The sequence below is a fragment of the Musa acuminata genome, chromosome BXJ1-4, assembly GCF_036884655.1.
Source record: "Musa acuminata AAA Group cultivar baxijiao chromosome BXJ1-4, Cavendish_Baxijiao_AAA, whole genome shotgun sequence".
NCBI lineage: Eukaryota > Viridiplantae > Streptophyta > Magnoliopsida > Zingiberales > Musaceae > Musa > Musa acuminata.
In genome coordinates this window covers 26,478,992-26,496,482 of record NC_088330.1, presented here as the reverse complement: position 1 = coordinate 26,496,482, position 17,491 = coordinate 26,478,992, and the positions used below count along the sequence as shown (strand labels likewise).

Genomic DNA, 17,491 nt, shown 5'->3' with positions numbered 1-17,491 from the left:
GATAACTCATAACCCTTTCTCTTCTTCAATCATTCTCTCAGTTTTTCTCACGGATGATAGGAAATCCTATCTCTAAGGAAGGTTGAGGTAAAAAAAACCTAATTCTTCCCATGTTATATCTAGGATTTTGATTTTATAAATTATAGATTGATCCTTTTAGTTGCTTTTGAATAACCTTTGCTTCAAATTCATATTTGATTTTTAGATATATTTTGTATAAATCTCTTATGGTTCTAAAGCTTTTAGTATGACTTTAATATAAAATTGGTGCATAGAACTATAAGTGCCCCAATATGAGATACTCAGAATCTTTTATTTTTTAGAAGATGTTTTATTTAAGCTGAATTGACCCTCTTATTGATATGATTAGATTTTTTTCTTTTGATATATTTTAAAATATTCCCTTAGAGTTACGTGGGATTTTAATATGAGTAAATATCACCTTTGTGTATCAAGATATGAGATCTATAAGTTCAAACAGTCCTAACCTAATTTCAGTGAAACAAAATAGGTATTGGTAATTGAATTAGAAGAGTAATTTAGCCTCCAAATGATTCCGTTTTAAGTTAAAAATTAGTGTATATTTAGTTCTTTATAGTTTTTAAAAAAATTTATAACATTTCATGATAATTCAAAATTATGTCATTAGTTAAAATAATGAAGTGAAATTTCTTGATTGATATTAGTTTATTTGATTATAAAGTGAATTGTTAAAAGAAAAATTGGTGATGAAATTTTGATGAATTTTCAAATTGAGTATAGTCTATTTTATTGGGAAATTTATTAAAATTTTTCTATAAATTTTGTTATGAATTATTATAAACCAATAATTCAAGAGATAGAGTTCTTAATTACGGTATGTCATGATCCTATGCTCTCATATATGTACCATTCCTTAGCATACTTAATTATTATAAAATATGATCTTTCATTGATATCTTCATTTCTGAGTTAAATAATATAAATATAAGTCTAATCCATTGCAAAATGGTGGTCATATAAATTATCATATTCATAATATATTTTAAAAAGCGTGTTCTAAATGATATGATTGTTATAAGCCGCTAAATGTGAATATATATATATATATATATATATATATATATATATATATATATATATATTAAGTATAAAAATATATGAATTATGATAAAAATTATACTGTATTCATACGATGACGTATAGTGTGGGAATGCATGAATATGTTATAATGTTCAATGTACATATATGCTATGATGTGCAATATAGGAGTGCATGTATATATTATGATGTGTAGTATGGAAGTGTACGTGTGTATTATGATGTGTGGTGTGGGAGTGCATACATATGTCATGATATGGGTGGTAGATGTCCATAAATTTATCATGTTTCTTTTTGCATATGCTATGTTGTAGGGTTATGCTTCCGAAAAAAGTCATACAATTAGGTGTTTATTGTTAAATGTCTTATGTTGATAATTTTGAAGTATTATATACATGACATGATATATACTCACTTAAATAAAGTTATAAAGATTTATACTAAGTGATATTCAATATAGACCCTATTTTACATGTAAAAATATTAGTATTTCGCCCATATGATTGGGTAAGGAAATGAGCACGCTCGAGCCTATGCTACTATAGACATGGACAATGACCTATAGACATTTGTTTATTTATAACTTTTTGACATATTGTGTGAGTGTGTTTTCCGCTTTGTTAGATGCTATAATTATGTACAAGTGTCAAAATTACTGTGTATAGGGGGAGCCCTATCATTTTATTTAATAAATTAATATGTTTTATTTTTAAGATTACCTATATTCCTATTGATAACAATAAAAGAACTAGAAAGTGATAATCTACTTTAATCATATATGTAGGGTGTGGGTGAGATGAGAAGGGTGTTACAATGACATCCCCTTTAATGACCCCATAAAAGCCCAAGCCCAATATCTAATATGGTGCAGTAGAGATAATGACACTTAAGGTGGTGGTTGTTGACATGAGCCTACGTTAATGGCGATCGATAGCTAATATTGTTACTCTTTTTAGTAGTGGTGTTGGTATGATGGCGATGATTTTGCTACGATGAAAACAAAGGAGATGGATGGTAGGAAGGAGAGAATTAAAAGAAGATAGAGTAGAGTCTCTCACCCTTGAGGACTCTCTTCTCATTTAGGCCTCTTAATTATTCATTCATTTATTCCAAAACGTGAGAGAGGGTTTATAATGCTTTTATAAGGATATCCATTGGATGAGTGATGAAGACAAGTTTTCACTTTTAGATGAGTAACACATATCTACTTCTAAAAAAATTATAGATAGGGCCTATGAGGACAAGTGTCCACCCTTAGATTCATAAGATGAAGAGATATGTTCACTTCAAAATCTTCCACCAAGTGCAGATGTGCGTATAACATATCTTTGATGATCAATACAAGTCCAAGCTCAAATTCCAATATAATACAAATATATCTAATGTCCAAAGTTTACTCTAATATAATAAAAAATATAAAATATAAAATAGAACTTAGCATTAGCATTTAGGCTCATATGGCTTCATTACAATACAAATTTTTGGATCAAAATCTTGTCATCACTATCTAAAATGGTTTTAAAAATTCACTCATTTAGATTTAGATCTTACTAAATATAGTCTAATAGTATAATTTAAAATAATTTGAAGCCACACAAATTATTCATATAATTAGTAAAGGTACATTTAAAGTTCCTATACATAACTAAGAATAATCTAATTAAGGGACCCATTAGTTTGACAATCATAGCTGATTTATAACCATAAAGTTTCACATTTTATATGATATCATCTCCTGACATGCAACTATTTGAAGTTTGAATTTTGATGATATTCTTTCCGAAGCAACTTGGTCAAAATGGAGCCATTGAATTTTGATGATAATCTAATTAATGGACCCATTAGTTTGACAATCATAGCAAATTTTGAAGTAACATATTTAGTCTATCCACTATCAGTATTTGAAATTTGATCATATCAATTAGGCATCAACAAGATCTTGGATCAAATTCCACCTTCACATACTATTCACCTTAGTGCAACACCAATAAACTAATGCCATCGGTTTCATGTATATCGAAATAAGTATATCTATAAACATGAGGATGATTGGGAGACACGTCATTCGTAAATCGGAACAGAGCTTGTAGATTTGGACTCACCCACAGATTTGATGAAGTAATCATATGATGTGGATCAGGATCGAGCCGAGAAATGTTGACTGGCCAACAGGGCCGAGTCCAAATTGCAGGGCCGAGTCCAAATTGGGTTGGGGGTCGATCGATTTGCTAGTCAAAATCTCAATCATGTATATTTGACACACCAACGGTATTAGGGGACCGGAAGGTGGCCATGTTCACATGTTCGTGGGCAAGTAGGGGTTTGACGAAAGGGAACGGTCCTAATTGATGATGCGAAAAGAACGAAGAAGAATAACAACAGAATTTTTTTTGTTTACTTAAATTCAATCATGCATTATAACCATAAAAAAAGTCTTTATTATTGTGCTTTTATGCTCTCTTAATTAGTTTTTATTTACAAATATTATTTTTTTATCATTTTAATGAAAATAGTCCTTCGTCCTCCTCCAATCGCTCCAATCATTGGTATGTATATCATTATCGTCTCGATCCACTACGAGTGGTGTTGTTTGTATCTTTCGTCGTCTTTATTTCTATGTCTTTGACAATCATATTATTCGTCACACCCTCCTCTTTCTTTGCCATTGATCATTCCTTGTTGTTTGTTGTATTCTCCCACTCATCTCTTCCTTGTATGCAATATCATTCGTCTATTAGAGTCCCATACTCCCATTGCAAGTGGAGTGATGAGGAAAGAGGGAGAGGACAAAAGAAACCATAGGCTACACCACTCTTAATGGTTAGAGGCAGTCTATCGATAATTGAGAGTGACTAGTGAAAGATAAATGGATTTTTTAATCAAATTAATTAAAAAAATTAAAAAATACTCAATCTAATTATAGCAAATTTTGAAGTAACATATTTAGTCTATCCACTATCCATTAAATATTAAGATATTTATTAATATATATTAAAATATGATAATCATTATTAAACATGATTATTAAGAGTCATAATACTTATATTTCTTTAACAAATGTTAAAGAGCAGGAAGCTCAATTAATATTTTAATATATATATATATATATATATATACATATATTATACATAAACATGATCCTTGCACTTAAAATAATATATTATCAATGAAGCATATACGTCACCAATTAGTAATTATTATTAAACATGATTATTGAGACTTATTACTTTAAAGGATACTAATATCAATTAATATTCATATATATATATATATATATATATATATATATATATATTCTTGAGAGTTAAAAGACTTTAAATTTTCTTACCAACTTTTGAAGGGTACTTATATCAATTAAAAAATCAATTAATATCTTGATACGTGGACATGTACGTGGAAATATACATTACTCGGGTAAATATATAAATCACTAACTTTAGAAGGATGAAAAATAAAGAATAAACGGACAAAAAATACGACCAACGAAGGAAAGATAGCGACGAGGAAACGCCCCCAAACCGGCGACAAAAGAAGGGAACAGAAAGGGTACCTTCTTCCCCGATCTCCCTCTCCTTTCCGATCGATCCCTTTCACTCCTCTCCATGGCCACGCACTCTCTGCCTCTCCTCCCCCTCCTCCTCCTCCTTTCCGCCTTCTCCGTCCCGGTTCCTCGATCCTCTGCCGCTGCGGCGGCAACGTCGGAGGCGCCTTTCTGCCCCCGATCCGACCTCGCCTTCGTCGGCGGCCTCATAGCGCAATGCCCTCGCTGGATCGAGCTGTCTTTCCCCCTGGAGGTACGCTTTATTTACTCCCTTCTTCTTGCCGTTGAAAGATCAGTCCCTTTCGCTCGATGACATCTTCCTCTTCGCTATTGGTCTTGGAGTTTTGATGATTCCGCATAAGTCGTTCGAATCCAGGGCCTGATTCATCTGCAATAGGATTTTGTAGGTCTGGATCTGTTCTTCTGATTTCAACGATGGCAGAATCGTAATTATAAGGATGTGACGTTTTATCTGAGTATAGCATTCGTTAATGCAAGATGTTCTGAATAGTGCTAACGCGAAAATATACTGATCTTTCTGATCTTTTCACTTTTGTTTCAAGTTGGGGTAGTGGATTAATATGGTTGTTCTGTTTCTATGCATAAAATATGCTACTAATGCGTGCACAGATGAAAATAAGAAGCCCACTGAGACATGCCTTGATGTTGAGCAGTTAGCTTTACACTATCTTACAGTTAATTGAGCCTAGAATTATGTATTGCATGCATTAGTTCCTCATATGTGATTAATCTGCTGAAATATTTGCTCTTCATTGGGTTATTGTTGATGCCAACTTAAGATGAACTGAGAAAGGGGAGAAAAAGAGATTAAAAATTTTCTAGAACAGTACAGTCTCAGTTCTCTATTGGTCCTCAGCTAAATTTTCAATTATTACCCGTGGACCAAGTATGTGTAGTGTGATGAAGTGAGAAAGGGAAGAAAAATGAGATTAAAAATTATCTAGAACAGTACAGTTCCAGTTTTATAACTGTCAGAAATAGGATGATGGACTCACATCTGTATTGGTCCCTAACTAAATTTTCAATTACTACCCATGGACCAAATATGTGTAGTATTTGATATAATCTTCTCTTTTCTTGTTGTTAGTGGCATAATTAGATGGTTCTGTGTCATTATTTTTGTCAAGCAGAGTGTGACTTTGAATTACTAATTAATTCTGAATTGGTTGTGGCTGACAAAATTTCTTGGGAACTGCTTTGAAAGCATATAGTGAAATACCTTACAGCATAGAACTTCTCACAATACTTTGTTGCTGATTCAGTGGTCTATGCTATCAAGCTAACTAATGTCTTTATACCTTATTGAGTTTGTACTAGTCAGGGCCATATATTTTAATTTAAATTAAATTAAAAACTTTCAGCATAGAAATCAGGAGCCAGATGTTTAACCTAATATGCTGATGCATAGGATATGGAAGCATAACCATCACATGCTTTTGCAGACGGTCTACTTGTTTGTTGAGACTTGGATGAGAAACACTTCAATTCTTTTTGAGATATTTGAAGCTTTAGACAGTATCATAGTATAAAGAATGTGATCTCTTTTTGTGATTGCTTTGGTAAATTTTTATTTGCTTTTCCTCAAAAGTGTAACGTGGTTGAACTTTATAGGTGCATTGTTCAATTTTTGTTAGAAATTGATATGAGACATATGCATAAATATAGTTAACTACCCAAATAGTTTATAACTTTAATGAGTGTGCCTTTATGATTAATAGAGCCTTGGTGTAGTCTTAGACATGCATTTTCAGAAGATAAAATCATAACATTAGAGAAAGCCTTTTTTGATTAAAATGATAAAAGTCAAATATTTGGCCCTTCGATCATCTGGTGACATCCTTGGATGAAACTAAATTGTTGAAACGATATATACACACACGCATGTGCATGCACTTATGCACACACACACACACACACACACACACACACACACACACACACACACACCACATACATTGAATGAGAAAAACTGATTGTGTTTATTTTTTGGATCATATGTTACTTCAGCCAAAAAAATAACAAAAAACTGCAAAAACCTTTTTTTTTTTTGGAGCTATTCTTTCAATTTGCAATACTATGGCCAAATTGAAAGGTGATAAAACATTAATTGTGGAGATACATCCTTGATACTGACATAGTGTTTCTTTCTTTGATGAGGGAAGATTTGGTACTATTGAAGAATTTGGAGTATGTAGCATGTGGAAACAAAGAATCTAAAATGTTGTGTGTATCATTAGAAAGTAGTAACAGGTAATACTCATCAAAAGGAGAAAAAAAGAAGAGATTGAGAGAAAAAATGATGAGAACAACTATAAGCACTTTTCAGTAATATGAAATCCCTCAGAATTTCATAAAACCATTTCTTGATAGCATTTATGAACGACTCATGTGGCTACTAGTTCTAGAAACTATTGATCCAGAAGATATGCCTACAGTAAGTATCCCTGTAGTTCTTCAACTGGAAAATGAGAGTTTTGCTTAAAGTTTTTCACCAATTATACTCTTAGGAGTATCTAAACTTATATGAATGTTGATTGCATCTTGGAGAGATTTTTTTCTGTGAAGCAAAGATCAATTGAGAGTTCATATATCTTTGAATAGTTGTTCTTTTTAGAAATTAAGCGGCTCATTATATCTTAATGTCCTTTCATGCTGTTGTAATTTCATATTAAGTAGCACAACATAAGCACCTGACTTATTCAGCATAGACATTGATTCTTTCTATGGTTATTAACATATATCAAAACACCACCGGAATCTAAGGATTACCTACAATGACTTCCATGCCTATCATCATAATTGCCCATCATCATAACTTTCTTACCATATATCTAAACCTTTCTCTAGATCAGCACTATAGGTCAATGTACAAGATATGATCTGAAGTAATTCTAAAATGTAGTTTTTCAGCCAATCAGGCTGAATTTGGGATGAATATATATATAAATATTGATATAAGTGAACATCATTCAGGCTGGTAGGCAAAGAATCATTAGCTCAAAAGCTTCTGACAACAACAATGATGACAAAAAAGTCGTAAAGTCTCAATTATTTGAAGTCGGTTACATGGATCTTTTGTGTTCATTGAGATCTGTAAAAAATCATATGTTTAGTTAAGTTAGAACATTTAAATCTTAATTTATAGTTTATATTAAGATCTTCCTATACTTCTTCTTATACCATTGATAGTAATTATTTCACCTCTTAACTATCGCATTTGTAGGTCTCGGTTTTAAGCACATATCTATAATCGATTCTTTCTCATCTTATCCAATATCAAGTTGATACCTGATTATTCACGAATAAAACCATTTCTTTCCCTATCTTTCCTATTATATCCACACATTCACCTCAATATTCTCATCTTAGCGGAATAGATTTTTTATATATGTTGTTTCTTAGTTGTTACACACGTCCAACAAATTTTTTTTTTGTTTCTAATAAAAATTTTCTTTTAGCCTTAAAGGTATCTAATGATGACATAATATATGTATTTTTAACCATATTATATATTAACCAATTGAGAAAGAGGAGAAGAAACTTTTTTTAACAGTGTTACATATCCTCCACTTTGTTCCCTTTTCTTCTCTCCATGTGAATAAATGGGGTTACTGCTCCATTTGTGTATGTTCAACTTATTGTAATTTGGCAGACCCTACTAACATCCTTGATTGATCTATCTTAAAAGAGAGTAGCAAATTTAGTTAACCATGTGGTCTTTTAATCTTATGTAATACCTTTGTGAATCTAAAATATATTGCTGTCTAACCCATTAAACCAATACGAGAAAGTTTTATAAAATAACTCAAGACCTAATGAAAATGAAGAATTTTATGATATGATCTTTAACATCTTGGCATCTTTGTTGTAGTTTCGATTGTTTTACTAATGTTTGAACCAAGGTATGCAATTTCGTACCGTACCGGAGTTTCGACGTTCGCTCGTTACGGTACGTAACTGTATACCGAGTGGTATATCGTTCGGTACACTACTCGGTATATATATGTATGTATATATATATATGTATGTATATATATATATATATATATATATATATATATATATATATATATATATATATATATATATATATATATATATATATATATAATTCAGCGACATCGTCTTGTTTATATATATATATATAAATTAATATATATATATTTATGTATAAAAGATTATATATATATATATATATATTTATATATTATTTTTATAAAAGGCGACGTCACGTCGCTTTTTCCTTCTCCCACGTGGGGCGACATTGCCGAGGCGACGCGACGTCGTCTTGTATATATATATATATATATATATATATATCGTTCCGTCCGGTAACGAGCGGTTTGTGTATTGATAAGCTGACGGACCGGTACATACCGCCCGTACCGGGCGATATTATTCTAAATTGCATACCTTGATTTAAACATATTGTTACTGTCTCACTCCTTGATAATCTCATTTCTTCTCCATACAAGACCATTCTAAGCAATTTTTTGACTTAACTAACTAGTTGGTTGTCTATTTAAAGAAATGATAATTAACAATTTATGACATGCCACTATTCTGAAATTTCATTCTAATTTATTGTATCAAATTTTGATTAAAGGTTGTAGATGAGTTAAACTATTTGTTAGGTTATTATTGTATGTTTTTCAATTTTTTTGTTCTTTACCCTCCAAGAAAATGCAGTTTGACTGTGGTTGTTTAAATCCTAAGGTTGAGCCTAAAGGAAATTAATTTTGAACCTCATGTTAAAAGGTATTACTCACTTTTTGGCTTTGTTTATAATACTAATAAGATGAGATGGTTAGAATGACAAGTGATGAACGACTTGTTATAAGCAACGTAACATGAAACAAGAATATCAGTGCTATAGGCATACCTGGCAATTAATCATGTTCATATAATCATGTATCAAAAAAATCTTTTCAAATGACTGGTTTCTTAAATCCATAGACATGTATGCTTCGTTTTCATTTGAAGATATAAGGTACAAAGACTTCTACAAATTTTTAAAAATCATTTAGTTGCATATGCTTGTTGGAAAAAACAAAATTCTTTCTAAGCTTCTTACTTGGGAGTAGTGATTACAATAGGCACTCGGGCGAGGCGAGGCGAGCGCCTGGGTTAAACCAGGCGACCAAACCAGATTTTAGGTTTGGTTGGTCTCCGGTGTTTTAGTTGGTTCAATTGAACCAACTAAATCACCGATATCAGGCTCCCTCTCGCGATTTCCCTGACTTCCCTAACCCTAACACTCGCGATTTTGCCGCCGAGATTTCTTCTCCACTGTCGTTGCTCTCTGCTGCCGTTGCTCGCCGCTACTGTCGCTACTCATCGCTGCCACAATCGCTGCTCGCTGACTGCTCGCCGCTGCCACAATCGCTCGCCGCTGTTGTCGCCACTCCCGCTGTCGCTCGTCGCTCCCGCTCCCGCTCCCGCTCTGGTTCCAACTACCATTGTTGCCTGCTACTACTGTCGTTGCCTTAGCAGCCTCGGTCTTCTCACACTCTTGTCACTATACTGTTAACAGTATATTAACAGTATACTGCTACTTGTATACTAATAATAGTATTTTTATTTATTAGATTAATAATATATGATTTTGATTTTAATACTATTAATTTTTATTTATTTAAAATTATTGTTAGGTTTCAGAATAAATGACAAGTGTACAGAGCAACTCAATAGATTTGATGTAAAATTTTATTGTTTTGATTTTTGAGACTTTTTATTAATGTGACATTATGATTTTGTACTCGATTTTCTTAATTTAATAGCATATTTTTTATTTAAATAATTATATTTATAAATTATATTATATATTTTCATATTTTAGCATCTTGTTTCGCTCGGGCGAGTGCCTAATGCCTTGGGCGTTTTTGGACATTGGTTCCTTTTGGCGCCTAGCGCTTTTTAAATCACTGCTTGGGAGTTCACATTGGATGTCGTTTTCTTTCAAGAGAATAAGAAATGACATCAAGCTACATAAGGAGTGTGTGAACATCAATTGAAAGTCTGGTTTGTACATTTACTGTCTAGAATGGATTTGGTGAAAAGAATTGGTTAATTTGTGTTAAAGAATTTAGGAAACAGAAGAGGTAGCTTATGAGGTGCACATGTTCAAGGTTTTAGAAAAGCATAGAATAATACCAGGTAGGACCTAGAAATCCAACTGCTGGTTTTAAGGAGAAGACCAATGGTCATGTTTATGCTCATTAAATGAAGAGACTTTTTTTCTTCTTGGATGAAAGATGTTGATGATGACCTATTTGACAGACGTAAATTTTTGAACCCTAAACTCTAAAATTTTGAACCTAAATAGGGATTATAGAAGATCTGATGGTAGTTGTCATATATTTAATTCTCTCAGGAGGCACAATCTTTGAGTTATTTCTTTCTAATTAAGGTGGAGTTCCACTTGATGGAGTATGCAATAAATGATTTTTTGTTCATCTAATGGAGCCTAGGTTCAAGGCAGAGTGCATGCCCATATTGAAGCAATGTTATCCTGAAATGAGAGTTTGCTAGAAAGAACCGTGAAAGGTGAATTGAATTTAAAATGAGATGCACTTACCATTTAGTAATATCTAAATAATCGAAATATAAATTTTTACTTATAATATGGGCTAGATAGTCAAATTTTGTGTTAATTTCAAGATGCATTTACAGAAAGGTTGTGGTTTCAAGGTCTTGTATAAGCGATAGAAAAGAGGAACTTTCTAGGTAGAATGCCTCGACAATAACAAACTCTCACACATCAAAGTATTATTAGTTATATTGCCAATGCTCATATATGTCAGGTCTCCATACCACATATACTTATTCAGTTTCTAGACATTATAGATTTAAAAAATTGAACTCCATTGTCGTGAAATATGAAATATAAAATAAGTATAATATCAAACATTGACAATGAGATTGTGCAGAAATGATAAAGTTTTAGCAACAATTAGTCATACACACTTAGCAATTTGTCAGCAATAAAGACAAAATCCTTAATGTTATAAAGCAATTTAGGCACTTGACCATTTTAAAGGACCTGTAGGAGTGCACCTAATTGAAGTCATGAATATCAAGTGAGTTGAGGCTTATTACAATCAGTCTTGGTGCACCTCTTGCCTGGTCAAACCTTTACATCTATAATAACACTGTATATGAAGAAGTTGCTTTTAACACAAATTTTTTGGTTTTACTTTATAGAAAAAAATGAGTAGGATATAAATTTCAGTTTCTTCAACAAATTAAAACAGATCTGTGTCTGTATCAAATATATCATGGATACACATATTCATGTGCTATGTGTTGAGTAGATGTCAGTAGGGTTTGCCTTACCAGTCCACACCGATGTATCGATCGGATGGTGATATGGTATGTGTCGCTCCATACTGACCTACTGTGTGTTGGTATGGCGGGGCATACTAATGGCACAGAAAAATGGTAAAAAATGACTTCAAAATTTTTTGAAAAATACAGAAATGTTAGATTAGTGTTTTTAAGTTGAAAATAAATATAAATTTAGTATAATTTTAGCAAAAAAATCTAAATTAGGAAAGAATAGTGGCATATATCTTTTTTGGGCTTTGAGGAGTAGCTCTGTGGTACGTTTTGGACTATCATTTCATTGATATTGAATTATCTACAAAGAAATAATTTAAGTTGTTAGATTATTTGTTAAACTTAAACTTTAAGATTCAAATGAAGTAATTGATCTATGGATATAATTGGTTCTGCCACCAAAAAGAACAACGGGACTTCACGGGCGGTGGATTAGGGTCCTCGATTCTATGTATCTGTGTATCAACTTGATATGTTTGTCGAACCCAATCGTGAAATTGATCTCATGACATAGTATATTGATATATCATATGCTATTGGTGCATCAATATGGTAATGGTCATAATTTGATCGTTGTGAACCATACGCGTTTGATGTGGCTCCCGAGACAAGTATTATTGTGGCATGCATTTAAATCTACAGAGGTTGGAGAATATCGAAACTTCTATTTTCGCCACTGATCTATTGCTCCATATCATAAGATCAATTATCGTACTATTGCTCGGAGAAGAATGACAAACTATCACCGCTACTCGGAGAAGAATGACCAACTTTCACGTCGAGCTCCATGATCTAAACCTAGGTGACCTGCATAAAATGTTGCTCCTCGATCCATGCACTACCCTCAAACTGTGTAGATGGGACTATCGACTTCTTGGCGTCATTGACATTGTTGTTAATGTCGCTATCATGTCTTCAGACCCTGTGAGTTGTTGAATGCGATTGAGAAGTTATTTACATACCTTTGATTAGATATTTCTTCCTCTAACTTAGGTGTTAATCCACCCTAATTAGCTTTCTAAGCTTGATTTCCACAAATCGTAGCTTTGTGGAGTTCAAGAGAGTGCAAATGAGAGACTGAGAGAAATACGTGAGTAGAAAGTGATTGATAGAGTAGATGAGTTAGAGAGGGTGAAAGGGGAGAGAATGAGGAGGTAGAAAGGGTTTAAAAACCCTTAAATCTAGTTTAAACGATCAAATGGACCATTTAAATTCAACAAATCCCAACCATTAATCGGTATCGATCGAAATTCGATTGTTACCGATCGGTACAGGTCAGTAACGATCAGATTTTGATCGTTACGATCGATATAGATGCTGTATCGAGTGATACGGGGTCCCCTATTATGGTCCACTTGATACAGGACGGTTCACGTATCGATCTCCTGTTGAACTGGTACGTACTGCATATACCACCCGCTACAGGTCGACATGGCGAACCATGGATGTCAAATATATTGTTGATTCATTAAAGTGTCTTTCTTTTAAGTTAACATAATAAAGTGCGATATCGTTATATTCTTCATACTTTTTTAGGAGGTATAATTGGTCATCTTTCTTTTTTGATTAGATAATTTGTCAACATTAGTTTTCGTGATGTACATAACATTTTATGGTACAAATTTACTATATGGATGAAGGGATTTTGTGATATACATAACATTTTATGATACAAATTCAGAATCTGGATGAAGGGATTTTTTTGCATGTTATTTCTTGTTTGGTGTAAGATTCTGTTACAAATTAGTTTTTGTGATATACATAACATTTTATGGTACAAGTTCACAATATGGATGAAGGGATTTTTTTGCATATTATTTCTTGTTTGGTGGAAGATTCTGTTACAAAGAGTATTTTATCTTGAAATAAAGGATGCTCATAATTGGTTCCCTAAGGTTCAAGTATGCTTCTATACTTATGCATGCCAGTTTTTGCAGCTAATAGTATGTTTGTTATCTGTAATAAAGCTCATGATATGCTAACAGAGTTATTTCTATAAATGTATTTCACTTTGTCATCTGTTCTCTTTTCCCCAATATTTCAGTTTCTTGTAATGATGTACACTTTGATTCATATTGCATTATTGTCTGTATTTTCATGGTTCTCTGGTGGTCTCTCTGAGTCATGAGATTATTTTATTATACCCAAAAAGAAAAACACTTAGCTATTAAATCTGCTATCGTCTTTTGCACCTTTGTTGTTTATTTGGAGCATAAATTGATCTGATGTTGTCCCTTTTGTTCTTTAAGGTGGATGGGGAGTCTCTTGACAGAGAGTTGATTCATGGTGAGAGTAAAGGTTATTACTCTGTACTGTTCTATGCTTCATGGTGTCCATTCTCGGGCAATATTCGTCCTACTTTTAATGTTCTTAGTTCCATGTTTCCCCAAATAAAGCACTTGTTAGCGGATGAATCTTCTACAATGCCAAGGTATCCATTATACTCATATATGTCAGTTTGCTGCATTCAGATATTGCTTATTCCTTTTTAGTGTTTGACTATTCTATTTCTGGTTGGTTTCTGCTCTCACACATTGCAGTATTCTCTCGAGATATGGTATTCACAGCTTTCCAGCTATTGTTCTCTCCAACCAGACAGCAACTATTCGATACCGTGGTCCCAAGGATATCGATACTCTCATCCAATTTTACAAGAAAACTACAGGTTTGTTGACACTAGTTTTTCTTGCAATCATTTTCTTTCTACCCGAGTGTTGCACATCTTGATGTTTCTCTTCGATCTTTGCTGAAACCTTCTAGGCATATGAGATGCAAGATCATGTGGTTAATCCCGAAGGATTTGTTTAGGTTGTGTTAAGGTCCAGTTTCTGTCATGAGATTGATTGTCCTTCTGGTTTACTTTGAGATAGAAAGATATGCTAGCTGTTTAGTGGGAGAGAATATCCATTCAAAGAGATCATCATGTCTTATAGTTACTTCTGGTCGTACTAGTGTATGCTCGTCTGTATCACATGATTGATTGTAGAAGAAAAAAATTGTACCAAGCACCATCTTTGGGTCCTTTTTCACCTCATAATTTTCTTGTTATGCACAGGTTTCGATCCAGTTGAACGCTTGGTCGTCGACCAGCCTGCTAATTTAGGAAATGTGAGATCCCTAATGCATCAGGTGGAATCTCTAAGGGAGTTGATAACCACGGAGCCATATCTGGTGCTTGGAGTGCTTTACATCTGCCTGAAGCTAGTCCTGTCTGTCTTACCTGTTGTTTACTCCCATCTCAAGGCTCTCTGGGTCTCACATGGCTGGCATCTCAACCTGCCCATCCTTTGTGAACCAAGTCAGTTGTTGGTAAGAGTGCTGCATGGAATTGACGTCAATAAACTGTGGAGCAAGGTTAAGCTGGGTAATAAGACTATGAATTTGAGGAAGGGTGCAAACAATGCTCGTGCCTGGGCTTCTACCCTAACCTCTGTCTCACTAGGTGAGTCCTCCTCCCCCTCCTCTTCCTCCTCCTCAAGACTAATAACCCCTTGTGACTCATGACTCTTCTCCTGTGTCCTTTGGAGAAAGCCAAAAAGAGGTGGGTGCTTTTGTAACCTCAGAAGTCTGTGTCATTTGCTATTCTCCATCAATGTAAATGTTGTCTGTGCCTCTTTTGAAGATTGGGTAATGGGAAGAAAGGTCTCATGTAAAATTTTGAGTGTTACATCTCTCTCTTTGTGTATTGGATACGTTTATACAGTATCTCTTTTATTAATTCTATGAAATATTTTTATTAGATATGATAGCGGGTTGGGTATCCATGAAATTTAGGTGCCTGAACCTAAGTTTGAACACAATTTGGGTACTTGATTTCCTATCTTGAACTTGTCTCAAGCCCGATCGTTGTGCACATAAATATGATTTGAGCTGGTTGGATAGTCGTGGGTCTATCGTCCACTCAGGAATTCTTGTCGAATAACTGGGCGGGGTATTTGCATGAGTACAAATTTGGACTTGACTTGGGAATCTGATTTTTTTTTATCTAAAACTTTATCCTAAATTCGATTAAGGGGTACTGAAACCCATTTTGTTTAAATGGATTGCATAGAGATCAAATATCCAAAGAACAAAAACCATCTTTACGGTACTAAAACCATCTTTACGGTTTGTGCATTGATTGACATTTATTCCTGGCTTGAGATTCTGGAAAAGGAACAGTACTGTTGTTTCTCATCATCCAGAGGTGCCTTTTTAAGGTCTCGAAGAACAGATTGAATGTTAAGAAGATTAGTCATTCATAGTGTATGCATTGCTTTTATAGTGTCTAACCAAAAGAAAATTGATGACATCCATGTAAGCAAATTCATGTAACCAATTATGCATCTCTATCTTGATTGGACTGCAAAAACTGGTCATCAGAAATGAAGGCTGGATCCTTCATAGGATGTAAGAGGGAAATTAATTGGGTTTATTGGACAAGAATGGATATACTATTATTAACCTAGGATTAAATATCTTACTATATATCTATCACGTTAATGAATTACCTATCAATATCCGAGTTTGTTAGTATGTTAGTACAATTAATACATCTAACGTTATATACACCATTTTTTAAATATTTTTTAAAATAAATTAATTATCATATTAGATCATGTAATAAATGATATCAAATAAATAAGAACCGACTTAGTATTGATCATATGCTTGATGAGGGGGCTAAAAAATTTTATTAAGATATAACTGTTTTCTATTCAATTCAGTCTTTAATTGAATTGTTTTCTCTATAACAATGCACAAAAAAGTTAATGAAATGATTGGCATATGATATAAGATCTCTAATATTTTTTAAATAAAATCTATTTTTATTATATTAAATATTATATATGATTTTCACATGACAGACTCGAATACGAGATCTATCATTTTATATAATAACAATGTACTAACTCGGATATCTCATTGATCATTTTATATAATAAGGAAAGATATTTTTTTCCTGAATAGTGGCCACCTTGCTTTCCCAGTCTTCTTTTCGCTTTTGATAGTCTTTATCTATCCACATCCCATCTCCCATCTCCGTCAGAACTGATTCTAACCCAAGGCTCAAGCAAACCCCACATGACTCCAATTTCCAAATGAGAATCTCCTCTGGGAGAAAGCAAAAGAAGTATGAAATCATCACTGGTTGGAAGATGGAATGTGTCCATTTGCTTCGTTGGTTTGTTTGATGACAAATAAATTATTCAGGTGGGGATAGGCTCTGAAGCTATTAAACAATAAATAATATTGCAAAGATTTAGGATTAGTAGTTATTTTATTTTATTCCACAATGATTTACAAGAAGGCAAAATAATTGTACTGTTATTAGTTTGAACTCAAACATTTTGACTTGATAAGATGAACAGAATCAGTATTAGATTTTTGAAACTTGTGAATGAGGCTGAAATGCAATACAGAGAATGACGTGCGACTCGCTCAGCCTATCACCTGCAATTTATCTTTCTCATGCACGAGACAGGTGTGGTGAGGCTACGATACATGTCTCATCGACAAAAGCTGGAAATC

The 17,491-nt window shown here is 33.3% G+C and overlaps 1 protein-coding gene across 1 annotated transcript; it reads left to right on the top strand.

The window, feature by feature from the left end:
• The first annotated feature begins 4,542 nt into the window (after positions 1-4,542).
• On the top strand, positions 4,543-15,721 carry LOC135651235 (5'-adenylylsulfate reductase-like 5). Its single transcript, XM_065171174.1, has 4 exons — positions 4,543-4,874; positions 14,230-14,411; positions 14,521-14,645; positions 15,036-15,721. The coding sequence occupies exons 1-4, from the start codon at positions 4,683-4,685 to the stop codon at positions 15,482-15,484; spliced, it is 948 nt and encodes a 315-aa protein (XP_065027246.1). The 5' UTR covers positions 4,543-4,682; the 3' UTR covers positions 15,485-15,721.
• The last annotated feature ends 1,770 nt before the right edge of the window (positions 15,722-17,491 follow it).